This window comes from Gambusia affinis, linkage group LG13 (assembly GCF_019740435.1).
Source record: "Gambusia affinis linkage group LG13, SWU_Gaff_1.0, whole genome shotgun sequence".
Classification (NCBI taxonomy): Eukaryota; Metazoa; Chordata; class Actinopteri; order Cyprinodontiformes; family Poeciliidae; genus Gambusia; species Gambusia affinis.
The window spans coordinates 10,794,942-10,811,396 of record NC_057880.1 but is presented as its reverse complement, the minus strand read 5'-3'; the positions used below and the strand labels follow the sequence as shown (position 1 = coordinate 10,811,396).

General features: G+C 36.6%; 2 protein-coding genes across 2 annotated transcripts; both read left to right on the top strand.

Moving 5' to 3' along the window:
- The first annotated feature begins 1,968 nt into the window (after positions 1 to 1,968).
- Positions 1,969 to 4,107, top strand: si:ch1073-143l10.2 (uncharacterized protein LOC565165 homolog). The gene is made up of 3 exons (XM_044136763.1): positions 1,969 to 2,157; positions 2,292 to 2,413; positions 3,923 to 4,107. The coding sequence occupies exons 1-3, from the start codon at positions 1,991 to 1,993 to the stop codon at positions 4,000 to 4,002; spliced, it is 369 nt and encodes a 122-aa protein (XP_043992698.1). The 5' UTR covers positions 1,969 to 1,990; the 3' UTR covers positions 4,003 to 4,107.
- Positions 4,108 to 4,110: 3 nt separating this feature from the next.
- Positions 4,111 to 5,708, top strand: tex36 (testis expressed 36). The gene is made up of 4 exons (XM_044136762.1): positions 4,111 to 4,251; positions 4,337 to 4,471; positions 5,078 to 5,155; positions 5,252 to 5,708. Exons 1-4 carry the CDS (start codon positions 4,201 to 4,203, stop codon positions 5,564 to 5,566), a joined length of 579 nt encoding a protein of 192 aa, XP_043992697.1. The 5' UTR covers positions 4,111 to 4,200; the 3' UTR covers positions 5,567 to 5,708.
- The last annotated feature ends 10,747 nt before the right edge of the window (positions 5,709 to 16,455 follow it).

The following is a 16,455-nucleotide window of genomic DNA, read 5'->3' as shown; positions in this document are numbered from 1 at the left end:
ACTGCTTTGGCATAATCGCCTGTCCCCCCAGTCCCTCAGGTGGAAGACCAATTTGAAATACGCACACTGATTTTGGAGGATATTCAATGTAAAAGGTCAGTATGACCTGTTCTTTTGAGACATCGTTGTTGTATTTTATTTATCTTTTTAGTTGTTGAGTTTTTTTAAGTTTGGAACGAGCAGGAGTGGAAGTTGACATAACCACCAAACTCCTTCAACTCCACCTGAGACAAAGCGAACACTTGGCAGATAAGGTAAGTTTAATGGGAAGCACATTAAAAAGTCCTGAAACCTACAGGCAGATATGCGTAAATTAACATAAAATCGAAAGATTATTCTTTGTTTAGTTGGCTATTTGTGTTGAGAAAGTAAAACTCATTTAATTAGTCATTACATACAGAGATTAGTTCTGTTACTTTTGACGAGTAGTGTCAGTATTTCAGTATTAGAAATTGGTTTATGTAATATTTAAATTTATCCTGTCCTGAGAAATGCATTTTTTGTTTTTCACTAGTTGTTTGTCATATTAATTAAAAAAGGAAGAAATAAATGCTTGAACTACTGTATAATCCTGGGTACAAGTTAGTATATGTAGAATTGGGCATAATAAACATCAACTTGCAAATGTTTAGATAAGAACTTAGCTTATATAAAGTTGTATTTATTAACTTTCAAAGAAGATTTGGGCACATTTTTCATCATTTAGTAACGTTGTTATGGAATACGGCTTGCAGCATGGGGAAAGCACAAACTACACTCTTCAAGTCATTGTTATTTGATTTGTTCGGTTCCTGACCTTTAAACTAATGATGTCTTCTCATAATCCAATCATCCAATCCTTTTTTGTCTCCCCAGCTGTCTCAAACTGTCTCTGACATGACCTCAGTCTTGTATGTGAAAGAAGCTGAGGTCCAATACTGGCAGACATGGTAACGTACACCCTGACATTTCCCTAATATACTGCAGCCTCTTAGGCAAAGAAACATGCACAGAAATTACATGAAATAACTTATTGCACTTTGGATTGCTATCTCACTACTAAAGCTTGTGCACTATGCGTGAGAAGCATCCATTTCTATTAAAAATCATATCAGTCTCATTGAATAAATTATCCGTTTCAAAATTGTCTTTTAACATCCTAGGTATCTAGACTGGTTTCTTCTCTTTTTCAGGGAACCTAAACTGCATGAGAGGAGTATATGATGAAAACATGTTTATTTTCAGAATCAATCGCCCAAGGATCGCCAGCAGTTTCTTACATGTCTGCCTGTGGAGTTTACTCTGAGGCCAGCGGGTTGTTGGGTGTTTGGCTGTTTTTGAACTGAATTTTAAATAGTCTTAAAGATTCTCTTGCTGAAAGATTGAAGAGTGGTTTCTGTGAAGGAATTGAATTAAATTTTAACCAAGTTGAACCAAGGCACAATATCTTGTTTTGGAACGAGCCCACCCTGTCGTCCTCTTTGGCTCTTTAGGTCATCTCGTCATTGCCACTCTTTATCACTCTATTGCTAACTCAGCTCTTAGAAGAATACACAAACCAAAGGATTTCCATTTAGGATTTAAAAAAAATTAATATTTATCAGAGTGTTCTAGTTTTCCTTTGACTTTAACATCTTTATTATTTATTTTTTTTGTCAAACCAGCTCTACTTTTTCAGAGAACAGAGAATTCATCTGGTATTCTCAACATTCTTGGTTAGAATATTGAAGTATGATCAGAATAAGTCTGTGTGCCTTCTTAATATTACTCAGAAAAATTGGTTGAGATGACGTCTGAACCAATTTAAGAAAAAAAAGCTTGCTGTTAAGTTTTTAACTTGTACCTTGACATCAAATATCTGCGTTTAAGAACAGAACTATAGAGAGATCAATGCATGATGACCGTTTCACAACTTTGCTGTTCCAGCGTGTCACAACACCGCCAAGAGGCGCTTACTCTGGCTAAAGCGAAAAACAACTTAAAGGCTGCCCTCCTAGATTTTGAGTTAACCATGGAGTGTCAGTCCAAAGAGTTGGTGGCTCTGCGCTCGGAGCGGACCAAGCTGAAGGAGGCACTGGAGCAGGCCCACAGAGACAAAGAGGAACTTGTGCAGCGATGGATCGAGGAAAAGAGTGCTGAAGCAGATCGACTGAATAAACACAATGACTTAACGCAAAGGTAAGAGCATGAAAGTGAGATCAAATGTTGTAATCAAAGCTTGAGAAACAATTATCTGCTCATTGGATGAAATGGTGGTCATTGTTTTTTGTTTGGTTCTTTTTTTTTTCGCTGAAGTTACTTCTTTTTACCAGGTGGCAACATGTGGGCAAACAGCTGAAGAAGCACTCCCACAGGGAAAGAGGAAAACGATTTACTCACTTACTGACAGACGCTACAGATGGTGCAAGAGAAGCATCTCAGTCGGTCACTCAGGGTAAGAGTTCTCTCCATTTAGATGTGTATATATAAAATGTTTTCCCTTTTTTTCTGGTTGTTTCACTTAAAATTCTCAGCACTGTTAAAATTTATATTTAACCTTCCATTGGTCCAAACATGTTGGACTACAGACTCCAATGTTTTTAATGGTAACCCTCTTAACATGCCCTATAAACTGTAGACTTCCTTGTTTTGTTCTCTGGTGTTCAAGACTCTAGACAGGAAGTTCAGATAAAAGCAGCATCTCTCCTTTAGAAAAAGTCTGGCATCGCCCTGGGATCTTAGGCATCATAGTAGAGACGTTTATTAATCTGTGTTTGTTTAAATGAAGGCATCAATAACACAAAATGGGACAAAAAATGTCTGGTATTTTGCTGTAATAAATGTTATTATATCCAATTATGAGCAGACTCTCAGCTAAATGTGTTTCAGCATAATTATAAAAACACTGAAAATGTTTAGTTGAATGTAAGTTCTTGTTTTAAGAGGTGTAAGGTGATACATTTTTGTTTCTTTTTAGGAGTCTTTGTAAAAGGAACCTTGCTTTGTAAACAGAAAAAAACTGTACCAGATTTAAATTGATTATAGTCTGGTGGTTTTATTTGTAAGCCGCAATAAAAGTAAAGGAATATGGTAGTTTTTTTTCTTTTTGTCATCATGCACAAACACATGCTTTTCTTTTTAACTCACCATGAGTATAAAACTTTCTTTTCAAAAATGTAAAAGGTTTTTATGTAAAATTGTTTTTCCTTGCTCTAATGCATAAAAATAGAAATATATATATATTTTAAAAGATTCATGTAGTTTGTGTAGAATCCAATCATTCTATTACTTAGGATAATAAAATAAGGAATGGGTAAAGATTAACATAGTTACAAAATTACAAATTTAGGAAGAAACCCACATTTTCCAGTGCATAAAACCTTTGAAACCAATACAGTAGTTTATGGGTAGCACACTTCAGCAAGAAGGCAGTTCTTGCTTTACATTAAAAAAATATATATATATATAATAAAGAACACACTAAATTGCAGTGCCAGAATAAAGAAAAGTAATAGAAAGGTACTAATCCAATTGTGAACAATGTCAGAAAAGTCTATTTTACAGTTATTAATCAAAAGCAATTCAAAACAAATAGGGTTTTAGCCCAAAGCAACAAATATAAATTTTAAAAGCGCTTCACTTACTATGATTTTGCAGTGATTGGAAATTGAAAATTTAGCTACTTTTAAAGAAATGTTTGATGAGTATAATAAGACAATGTATTTAATGAGTGAGTAAAGTATTTAGTCTAGCTTAAAAAAATGTTCAGAAATTCTGCACTTGGTTCATCGTGTCAATTTTTATAAATGTCAAAAAATGACAAAACCCATCTCAATATTTTATGAACATTATTTGCAAATGTCCTCTCATCTGCATTTTACATGTTGTTCTGACTTGTAACAGCTTAGGAATAGAGATGTCCTTTATTCTCTATTGTCCCACAGTTTAATGCGTTTCTTTACAGAAAAGCGTCCTAGATTGCTCACCAGTACAACTTCAGAGAGAAGATTGTACAAGCTATTATTCAATTTCCTAAGCAAATAAACTGGACTACTTTCCCCGTTCTGCATTACTGTCAGAATTCCAGATCCGCAGCTCCATGGTGATCCGGTATCAGATTTCACGTTGCCTGTTCCAGGTTTCCATGGTCACCAGAATTTTATTTAGCTATTAAGCTGAACATAAAGTGTGTGTTTACTTCCACTGAAACCATTCAATAGTGACATTTCAAACTCTGCCAAAATGGTGAAAGGTGGAAAACGCTACCATGGTATGGAGAAGGATGGCCTGTGGGTAAGAAATTGTTAATTTTATTGACCTAATGCAGCAAAGCATTCAAAACTGTATGCATTCTAGTTTTATTTGTCTTTCTCCTCAGTTTGCCCATCCACACAGTTCAAAGTTAACGTCTCGTGAAGTCTGTACAACTACTGGAGCTATGCTGAGTGAGGCTAAGACATTGTTGCCTCAGGAATGGCATGTGAAGCGGTATCCTAAATGGAAAATTGACCAGGTCTGTGTGTTCATGTGTTCAGGACTTGAAATGTATTGTTTTGTTCAGATTACCCAATGAAATTAGATGTTTTCTTGACATTGATTTCTGTTGTGTTTAGAAGTTTATGTGCAACAAATGTGAATATTTACGTGCTTTAGTTATTGCTGTTCCTCCTGCTATGATGTGACAATGTACAAGAGAAAATAAGTGTGAGGAAATCCATGTGTCACAGAGATGTGAGCAATTGCTAAAGTGTAACTAACTCCCTGGGGAAAGCACAACCTCACCAACTTGTTTGCCAACTTAACATTTGATTGCTATATTTTGCGACTTTTCAGACCCCTTTTAAAAAATTTCTCAAAAAAGTGACTAGCTACTTTTATTTTTATGTTATTAGAGACTTGGATGGCATATATTCCAGATTTAAGCAAATTTACAGAAAATTGCTATTAAATTTGCATGCAAACATAAAACATAGCACCCGTAAGGACCAATTTAGACAGCCTATCAAACAAAAAATGATTTGGAGTTTAGCAACTCTGCTTGTAAGCTAAAAAGAAAGCTTCTGAACTTTCCAGTGATTGATACAAACAAAGCAATAAAATTTTTTCTACTGCTTTCCAGCGATCCAGGGAGGATTATCCATTATCACGTCATGACAATAAGAACACCTTAAAAAGTAGCATCTCAATCTTCTCTAATGTGAGTATTTATTTAGCTTCAGCACATGACGGATGCCTTTCTAAATGCTAATATCCTTCCCACATCTGCGTCTTTTCTGTGTTTTGTGCACATCAGGGTGTGGGACGAAGAAAATATCCTGATGATTATATTCAGACCACAACTCACATCAGTCTGGCCCACGAATCAGCTAAAGAGCCTGCATCCAGCTTCTTTACAAGTCAACCAGACTTTACTTCAGTGGAGGTCATTAGTGTACCGACCAAGAGCAGGAGGTTCCCTCGAAACCACAAACTGAGGTCAGAAGGGGCCTTTGACGAGACAAGGGAGCAGTTACTGTGGTTTGGACAAGACAAATTCCATGTCCCAGTTAGTCTGGATGTGCTGGCAACTGCCAACCGGTCGGCTCCTTCAGGGTCCTCACACATTTAGGTCACGGACAGATGTACAGTAAGAACATTTGGGTGGCTGGAATAAAAGATTCATTGAGTTTTAATTTGAGGACACACAGACCTTGGCAATAAGTGTTGGTTCAATAACAAAACTTCAGATTGTAATAAAGAAAAAGAATATGCGTTATTGTGTCATTTTATCTCAACTATGGACCAGGACTCTGTGATCTTTTAATAAAGTTTAAATTGAACCGAATTGTAATACTGTAATTAGAATTAAACATTTGACAAAACTACTAAAAAAAATTAATCTCAGATAGCATTACTCTTTTGAGATTCATTTTTTTTAGTAGTTTGAATCCCCATGTAACAAAAATCTCTCATCCCTTTTAATCTAAGGCCACTCCTGAAACATTTAAATAGTGTCCAAAATCCACAAAGCATTTACCCAAATACCCTGGAAAGGGCACAGAAAAGTCACTTGAATAATAAACTTTAGACACAAACATTTACTTACATTTTACCAAACAGTAAATCTTATTGGCTCATAGTAAAAATGTATTTCTCCTCTCTAATACACTAAGAGCAACTATGCTATGTTCTAATTATACAGTACTCAAATATTTAAAACCTTTCCTATGGAACCAAAAATTTATGTAAATCTATGTTTAAAGTGTCTTGTTAAATGAAATAATTTTTTAACAAAATGCTGTACATGCCACCAAAATAAGTATAGAGCTAGTAAACGTTACCAGAGAGACCTGTTGTGCAGATAGCTAAACTTCTGAAAATTCAAAGTTCTTTTGAACACACCTTTATATTTACAGTTATTTAACTTACCTTTGCCGAGCAATTAGTTCTGTCTCTCATTATTATTACATGTCCCATAAACCCAAATTCATCATCAAAGTGTCAAAATATACTTCAAGCTAATAAGAGAGCCTGTCTATAATTTAATTTTTAACACCGTTACGTTGATAGTTTCCATGTTTGCCAGGTGGTGGCAGCAGAGATGCATGCGTCCTGATCTGGCGTGCTCAGGGAGTTTCTTGCTTGGCCAAGCTTCGTGAGAGATCTAATAACCAAAACCTCTGTGTGAAATGAGCCCGCTTTGGGAGGGAACATGTGTGGAAAATAATTACAAGAAGAATGTAGCTATTTTAATTCAATGTGTTTCAACATGACGACATTAAATTTGAGCATGTGAAATAAATTAGGCCTGATTTGAGTCATAATGAATGGGTTTGTTTCACCCTTGGGGATCAAATGGATGGATATGTTTGCAGCTCCCACAAGAGGAGAGGAAGTGCAGGAGAGTTGTGGAAAACTCTCCACGGGAAAAAAAAAGAAAAGAAAAACCAGAAGAATCTGTGACCAGTCCTTTTCTTTAGAGAATGCTACGACCAGCTGCTTTCTTTCTCTAAGTGCTCACTGGGGATGGTGGCTTTTCTCACCAGTGTTCTTTCAGCTGATGTAATTAGCTCATCTGCGTACTAGATTAACCTTGTAGGAGTTTGTTTTGCTTTAGAAGAACAAAACACTAAGACGTTTTTTTTTAGCTGTATTTAACTACATTCATGTTGAACTGTGACCCTTTGTAAATTCAGAAGAGCCAAACAGTGATTCCTAAGTGCAGCTGCACAGCTACCATGGGATTCAAGAGTCAAAGTCCTACAATGATCATAACACTGAAAATATCAGTCAGCTCTGCTCTTGATGTTCATTTTATTTCCGTTGACCAAATCACTCTTTAAGAGTGGCAAAGTACATTGCCTTGCAAAATAGATATTTTGTATAAAACTGAGCAAGTTCTTTAGAACCAGCATTGATGAATTTTATTTGGCCTTTGTGTAATAGACCAAAACAAAGTGATGCAAAATTGTGAGATGACACAGTTGGTTTTCTAATTTGATCATCTTTGGTAGCCATCTTTCAAGTCTTTTATGGTCTCCGCTAGCTTTGTACTTTGCCTGTCTTTTGTGTCCGACTGGTTTTGAAGCACATGTAAAGACAGATTTCTAAGTTTTGCACAGTTTCCTAATTTAGATTTAGATCTGGACATTTCTTGGGCCATGCTAACAAAATGAAAATGCTTTGTGTATGTGTATTCCGTCTTTCACATGGTAGCCGTGTTCTGAAGATGGCTTATGGGAAACTGTAAACAAGATTGCTTATTGCTTTCTTTCAGAAATAACTTTTTTTATTGTTGTTTAATCTAACTATGGCCCTGCTTTCTAAATTCTCACAGCATTATTCCCAAGCTTTTCAGCGTGTCTTTATAATGTTTTCTCACGAACCTCATCACATTCAGAGAACAGCTCTGTTTACATTTGCATTTAATAACAGATAAGTGAACTTGATTTAGAAATTAGGTGATTTCTGCATTCGATTTAGAAGAATAAAAAGTACAAATCTTTTTTTTCAACTTCACAATTATACACTACTTTGTGATAGCTCATAAAATCCCAATGAAGTACATTACCATTTGTGGCTGTAAGGTTGCCAATTGTAAAATGCTATTAATAATTTTGTGAGGCACTGACAGAAATATTGTGAAATAGAATGGACTTAGAATACCTTAAAACTTCTTCTTGGCACAGAAATCTCCAACAAATCACAATAAGTAACTGTGCAGCCTTGTCAGAATAACAACAGGGTTTTTAATGCATCTCAAGGGAAGAAGAGCTCTTTGGAGAGCTGAAACAACGTATCAATACGGACCAGCATGCCACATGTTCTGTGAGATCTTGATCTTTCTCTCTCCCTTGGTGTGTGTACGTGTGTGTGTGATGTTATCCAGAGGCAGAAACTAAGAGTAAATGTAAATATAGTTACTTGGTGGAATATCAAACCTCATTCCAAGGACAAAAGACACATCTCGGTAAACAAGCATTCAACCACCAAAGCCTTGTACCTCATAAATATTAAATCAGGCACTTTGAATACCTCTTTGGTGTTAGGAGGTTCTACTCTGGATTCTTCCCATTTGCTGTGATTTATTCGCAGGTGCATGTGCCTCTTTGATGTGCTGAGTTTAGAGGTTTTGCACCTGTTAGAGGGAGACAAAAAATGCTTTGAAAACAAGAGGTGGATTTGCTAGACAGTCAAAATAACACCAACAGAAAGAAGATTTGTGTTGCCATGGCACATCGTGTGCGTGTGTGTGTGTGTGCGTGTGCGTGTGTGTGCGGGTGTTCGTGTGTGTGCCTCTCTAAAATGCTGCTGTGCTGTTTTGACATACTCTGTTGTATGCAGCAGAATTATTTGTGTCAAATATGACAGATTTAGGTTGTGCAATTTAACCACCTATTCAATAATGATAGGACTTGTAGAACTGAACTGGCGATTCAGTGGTTATTCTTTATTCTTCTGCCAATTACAACTATTTTAAAAAAATCTTTGCTGTTGCGACTTACTGTCCTTGTCACGCTTGAATATTTTAGTTCGTCAAACAAAATTTACTATGCAACAAGTAACACAACCTGTGTTACGTTATTATGCCTAGGTCTAAAGAAATTCAACAAATTACCAAAAAGATCGCAACGGCCCATCTCACATTTTCCCAAAAATGATCCTAAATGACTTTTAGAAAGTTACTCTGTGGGCTGATTAGCATCTTGTTCCATCAGACTTGAGACTGAACTAGCTTCATGGGAAAAGTCCAACAGTGAAACATGGTTCATGTCATTAATTCACAAAATCTTGAAGGACAATGTCCAGTTATCATTTCATGACTTACTAATACTTCTGTTATGCAGCAGGTTAATTATAAGTCGGCAAAGCTTTCTCCAATTGGCTATATAGACAAAATGAATGTTTTGTGGAGAAGGGGCAAATACCCTGGCAAATGTAATGTGGTAAAAAAAAAGTTTTAGCCTGAATATTTGTGTCTTTTTTTAGGCATGTGTTGAACAACTAAATAATGAATGAGTGTGTTTGTTGCCGGATTCTTTATTGTTGACAGACATAGGAGAGCAACAATGATTGTCTCTGTTGTTCAACAGCCAATACAGTGCTGAATATATATAAAATATATATAAAAATTTCTAACTTCACTCAAAACTATTCCACAATAGCATAATTTTTCCATTTGGAAAATCACAAATATAATCATGATACTTTATTTTTGTCCAAAAACAGTGAAAAACATATTAAAATTTTCTGACTCTGTTTATTGTAGCTGGCTTTAAAGGGTCAGACCTTCAAATAGCAAAGTCCAAAATGGTCTTTGAGTTGATTCCCATGGGTAGTTTAAACTCAAACCAGGAGACTCTCTTCAATCTCTTTCAATCACTGCAAATCCTCTCAGTCTGCGGTGGGTTTTCTGGCCGCAAGTTGGCTCCCATACCAGCTGAACAGTCCTTGTTACCACAGTGGTCAGAGACTCTCCAGAGTCTGAGGGTGGTGATAAAGGTGTCTGGCTATCTCGTTTCCACAGAGGACTAGATAACATCCTGAGAACATTCCCATCACTAGAGGAGTTTGTCCAATAGAGATAAGAGTTCCCCTACCAAAACTTCACAAGGAGACTGTACATGTGCTGGGGCATATGTGTGTGTGTGTGTGTGTGGGTGTGTGTGTGTGTGTGTGTGTGTGTGTTGCATAAACAGAGTACTTTGGAATGTCTTGGCTGTAACCTTGTCCATGTTCCAGCTGTGAGGTCTGCCAGTCTGACTTTAAGGGGTACAAAACAAACTGTATTGGAAGCCCAGGTCTACCCTCGTATTAAATCATATTCCTTCATGTATTTTTAAAGCCGTATATACAGATTGCATGCAAATCTGAGTGTAGGTGGTGAGAACAATCACATTAGACCTCTGTACACACAGACCTTAAAGGCATCAGTCTGCTAAAGTATCCCACCAGGGAGATAACAAGATAATAGCTTATACAAGGATAGCCAAATTAATAATTCATTGTTTATATATGAAGGAAATTGATGTGAATTTACAACCACGGCCATTGCAGCAATGAAATATATTTTATACTGTGATTGTACAGTCAGTTTTATTAATCTTATTGTAATTTCAGAAAAAAATAAGATATTGTTACTCTGGGATCCTTTAACAAATCAACGTGATCAAATGATTAAAATAGAAACAAAACAAAAATATGAAAAAGTAGGTGAATATGGTGTAGGAAATATTTGACAATGTTCAAACAAAATTACAATTGTTACCAAACAGCAACAAAACTATTGGTTGAACATTTTTTGAGATAATATAGGAGATTTTAAAGAATGCATACATTGTACATCCTTGTATTTCTGTTAAATTTGTAAATTAAGATAACATCAAGAAGTGCAGTCAGAAGGGATTTTTTTTTTCCGACCAAGATTCTTGATTTAGCTAAAGTGAAGGTTACTGAATTATCCATGTGTTTTTCTTGTGACCTTCTTTCAAAAATTGATCTCTGCAGCTCCTCCAAAATTACCATAGGCCTCTTAAGTTGACCATTTTTTGGCAGAGTGACTAAAAACTGATCCTGGACATTGGACAGTGAAACTCCAGTGACCTTACCAGCTCTTTTGCAAGGCACTCTTAGATGCCATAAGCTAGCTGGTGTTTTATCATCTGTGCTTCCCTGCTTCATAATAATAGCAATTAATTTCATATGTCTTTTTATTTGTCAAATGAGTAAATAAAAAGTTTCTTTGACAGAGTTGGACATTTTTCAAAAAGTCTCCAGAAACTTTATCAAAAGGATGCTACACTTGTAGTCTTGGAAACATACTGTATCATGTCTCAAACGGTAGATTCTGCTTCAAGTCAATCATCTGTACATTATAAACTCCATGTTATGGTTTTATCAACAGCAATTGCATTCACAACAACACCATAAGATAATTGTGATCTCATCAGCTAACATGCACCCATCTGTTTCAGTCAGGAGGATGACCTCACAGCCCTTTGAGCTTCATTACAGTATTTTTTTTTCTCACCCAAGCAAGAGAATACCACTAATTCAGGAAAGACGATTCGAAACATGTCAGAGAGTGAAATGAATCATATTTGACATGTTCCTCTAATTGGAACATGTACACGCAGCTGAACATATTAAAATTATGTTTTTTGCTGAATGCTGTGGAGACTGCTGTTATTTTTGCATATCTTCTGCTTTCAGCTCCAACGTAAAGCACAAACGCTGCTTAAATAATGAGTCCGGGCAGCTGGTTGAACATTAGTATCTTCAGTAATCTATTTCCAGCTGTGGATGGAAGCAGCAACAGCTAAAGATGCTTCTGCAAGACGAATAGCCCGTTTTCATACTTACCTTCCAATATAATCACTAACTTTCTATTATATTCTATTGGAGGCATTTATAGAAATATAATAAAAAAGAAAGTGCCTCTCCAAGCTGGCAAAAATGACACAGGTCTTTCTCTAAATGAATATTTTTTAGTTGTTGATGTGTTTCTGAGGATGCTGCTTTGTATGAGATGCTCTCTAAAATTTCTAAAGTAAAACAGATTCTGTTGTTGCGTAATGTGTAGCCATAATGGAGGAGGTATATTCGGAACAATGGCACACAATCTAATGTCATTGTCAAATGTAAATTACTCTCCCGCAAGCTGCTCAGCATTGTATCCTATATTCAGAAAGTTATTCAATTCTCAGTTTCACATCGTCTGCACTCTCAAGCCGAGGAGAATCACGAATTACCAGCTGGTAAATTAGCTGCACTCCTGTTTGCACTGATTCAAAAACGACAAATTATGTGAGATGTTATTTTAAAACTATACAGCATGCTTTTAATGGGGGGGTTAAACAAGGTTATTTTTTTTAAATGACCGCTTGATGAACAGATAACCCGTATAACATTAGTGAATGTTGACCATGAGCGTTTATTTTAATCAAAGATATTATGCAGCGGTTAGCTTAAAGAACAATCATGCAATGAGACATGATTCAAGGGACTGATTCAAGGAACTGACTCAAGGTTGCGGTGAAATATTCATTCAAATGAAGTAAAGAGTGGAGCAGCATAAGAATAACCCTTCTTTAAAGATTAGCATAACCCTTGGAGGTGTTATTGTATCCCCATAACCGAGTCAAGACTTCAGCAGGTGCAGAACAGCTCTCCCTCTCTACGAGTTACTGCATTAGGGTCGCTCAAATTTCGTAGCACAATCATGAGCCTCCTGTTCAATCTCTGGAGTAGAAGAATTGCTTTGCATTTTAAAAAGGTCAAACACTCAGATCTCTGCCAAGAGGAACTGAAGGGAAAAATAATGTCTCTTTGGAGAAATATGCAGTCACACACTGCTGATCCTCTCAAAGACTCACTGTATATTGAGTAGATTAGAAGTGTGTGTTGACTGACATCTTCGATAACAAGTGTTTCTACAACAGCAGATCATTTTTCTAAACGTCAATGTGTGGAGTGTTTTAATAATTGTGCAACAGTGTGCTTTAAATTTACAGTGTGAGGCGTACAGAGTGTGTTTTGTTTTTCAGCGAGATTTGTTGTTTTACTCAGCAACGTGTGACCTACAATTAACACAACTAGGATAAGCCGATAATTAGAGAACAAACCCCTTTGTCGGATGTAATCTGCGACTCTAAAGTGGATTTTAAACAACACTTCTGCTAAATTACAGAAAAACACATAACGTCATTCAGTGGTGGTTTTTGCATTAACAGTGCCTTGAGTTAGCCCCTCCTTCTGCCACTCCACACACCCACACACACACACGCACACACACACACACACACACACACAAGCTAATGCAAACCCACACCCAAGACCAAGTCCTATCTGCAAAAAAACGTATTATCTAACTTCCAGACTGTGGCGGTTTGTGATATGGGCGACGTGGCCAACCGCCCAGGGCGGCATCTTGTGGGGGGGTGGAATGAGCGCTTCACACCGTCCACTTTCACAGCCAGAGGATCTGGATGTCAATAGTGCCTATTGCAAAACGCAATGCACCACATTACACCCGTTGGCTCCCACCAGTAAGGTGGCTCACCCAGGGCGCCAAACAGGTTAGGACAGCTTCTTCTTCCAGATTTGATCAGTCTATGTATTTAAAGCAAGTTGTTTCATCCCAGCTTGCCCTAGTGCCAAGAAGGCCTTAAATACTCTTTTCTGTGTTTTTCTCAAGCAGAAAAAGTTTCATATTAATATCGTGTTGTGATTTAAATAATTTTTGTATAGTAGTGTAATGTAGATCCCCATGCAGGATCTGGAGGATTGTTGTTAGGAAGCCAAAAATCAAACACGACATACAGTAAAATTTCACAGTCATCATCCAACTCTGATCTCTGGCTGTTTATTCTCCTCCTAGGCTGTCCTTCCTCTCTATTACCAGTGTGAACATATGCTCCTGTTGGCGTGCCTTGCTGGCTGGTCCTGCTCTTTGGAGATTTTGGGCCTGTGCCCAGTATTACACTGTGTTTGGGACAAAATGGCAACAGGAAAAGAAGGATCTCAGCACAGGTCCAAGATCCACCAACCTCTCTAGACCACACACACAAAGGGCACTTTATACAGAAGCTTCAGTCACACAATAAGGAAAACATCAAGCAAATGAGTATTATGAGTATATGTACCCACTTTCAAGCAACAAAGCATATGTTTGAGTTAGATTTACCGTTTTCAGAAGATATGTGTTTATGCAATAAGGTAATGGGGTCTACAATGATTAGCAGCACCAATATCTCATTGCCACATCATTATTTAACAAAAGGATAAGACAATTTGTTAAAAAAATAATAAATAAATAAATAAATAAATAAATAAATAAATAAATAAATAAAGAAGTTCAATATATTTAACAAAGATCTTGAACTAAGCCACTGAGGTAGAACTGTCTAAAATGAAAGTTTCAGTGCTTCAGATAAATTAAATGCATAGCTTTTAGGAATCATTTCTCCATAGGTGTAGAGTCAAGACCATATGTACAGCAGCGAAGTGTTAGTTATTAAATAGAAAAACATCTATTTGTTCCACTAACTCCTTTTGAAACCAGTTCACTGTGACACAATACAACACTGATCAGTTTTTTAATAAAGTTTTAAACCTTTGTTTAGTTTAGAACATTTCTACAAAATCTGTTGAAGACTCCAAGAGCAAGAAATCAGATATTTACTGATTTTATTCATATATATGAAAAAATTATCTAAATGAATTCTGTTTGTGAAATGCCAGATTAATGAAGGAGAGAACTTTTAAATATTTTTTAACCTTCCTGAGGTTCTTCAAGTTCACACACATTCCCTTAGCATTGCTTTTTAAACTGTGTGACTTGGGTTATTCGACAAGCTGACAATGGTTTGCAAGAATTTCCCTCCATTCCTCCGGTCAGAACTTCTGCACCTGAGTCATGTTTGTACAGGCTGCCTTGCTAACACACATCAGGTTACATCTACCCACAAATAATCCATATGGGACTGAGACCAGGGCTTTGCAATGGCCACTTTAGATCATTTATGAAAAACTGAAGGTATTTGTTACTTAATGCATTTGTAAATTGCATTGCACTTATAATGGTGCTGTAATGCCAATTTCTTAACAGCTTCAGCTTGCATCTTTTGCTTTCTTTTTCTAATAGGAGCATTTGCAAACATAGCACATTAACCACTGTCACAGGAAATCAATCTCCATACTAAATTGCAGCATAACAGGACATTCCCATATGGTGTATTGTTGTGTATGTTTGTGTGAACAGATGAATGTTGTACCTTCAGGATTCTGGAGGTCTCATCTTTCTTGAACTGATTATTTTTGATTTCTCCATGACGCCACACAAGGAGGCAGTGTTTGAGGTGTTGACTTAAAATATATCCACAAATGTGCCTCTATTTAACTAAAATATGCTGAATTATCTCATAAGAAGTTTCTAAAGCTTGCCATCATCATCTGGGCTTCCTCAATTTGCTTAGAGGAACGGCAGTTCTGACTGAGCAAAATAATAAAGAAACGATCTCGCTGCCATTATTTGCTTATGCAACTTTTTGCATGCTTCAAGTGGTGTTTTAATATTTTATTTCTTATTTACTTTGTTTCCAATTAGTAAACAAATTTAAAAAGATTGAAAGGAAAGGGAGAGTTGGGGCAATCTAGTTGAAGTGTTGTCAAAATATTCACTTTATCACACAGTTTTTCGCTTCTGTCAGACTGCCCCAAGGCAGCTGTAGCTACAATCCAGGAGCTTGACACCATCAGTGTGCGTGTGTGTGTGTGCGTGTGCGTGTGTGTGTGTGTGTGAATGGGTCAATGACTGACTGTGGTGTGAAGCGCTTTGGGGTCCTCTGGACTTGATAAAACGCTGTACAAATACAAAGCCATTTACCATGTAGCATGTATGCACTCAGGTTTGAATTTCGGTAAGAACTCATGTGTTTGGAACCCTGTGTCTAGGTCAAGAGAAAAAAAAAAGATATATGAGAAATGTTGCATTGCTATTTGGGTCAAAGTCTCAAAATTAATGCTGTCAAAATTAATAAGTCAATAACAGTTTTTGTGCTGCAAGGAAAAGGCTGCAAGAGAGCAGAAGGTATGGAGTAGGATTTAATCATTGACTGAAAAGCAGCTACCGTTTCTTGATGATGGATGTTTGATCTTTACTATGCTCTCAGAATAAATAACTAGACATTATGGCACTACCACAGTACAAAAAAACAAACAAACAAGTAAGACATTATAACAAGTGTTATTTATAATAACAACCCAATATAGCACAAAGTTTTTACATTGTAACTGTGGGAACGCATTTCCTGCAGGTTATCTGAAGATGACATGAAACTTTAACAGCGTCACCTTCAGGGAACCTGAGGGAATTCCTTTCAATATGAGATCATGGATTATATTCCCTCAAAGTTGTCTGAAGGCTGTACAACAATGGTTCTTAAATCTTTTGCAACACATAACACTTGAGTAAAATTCCAAGGCATTGAAATATCAACACCTTAACAGACAATAATA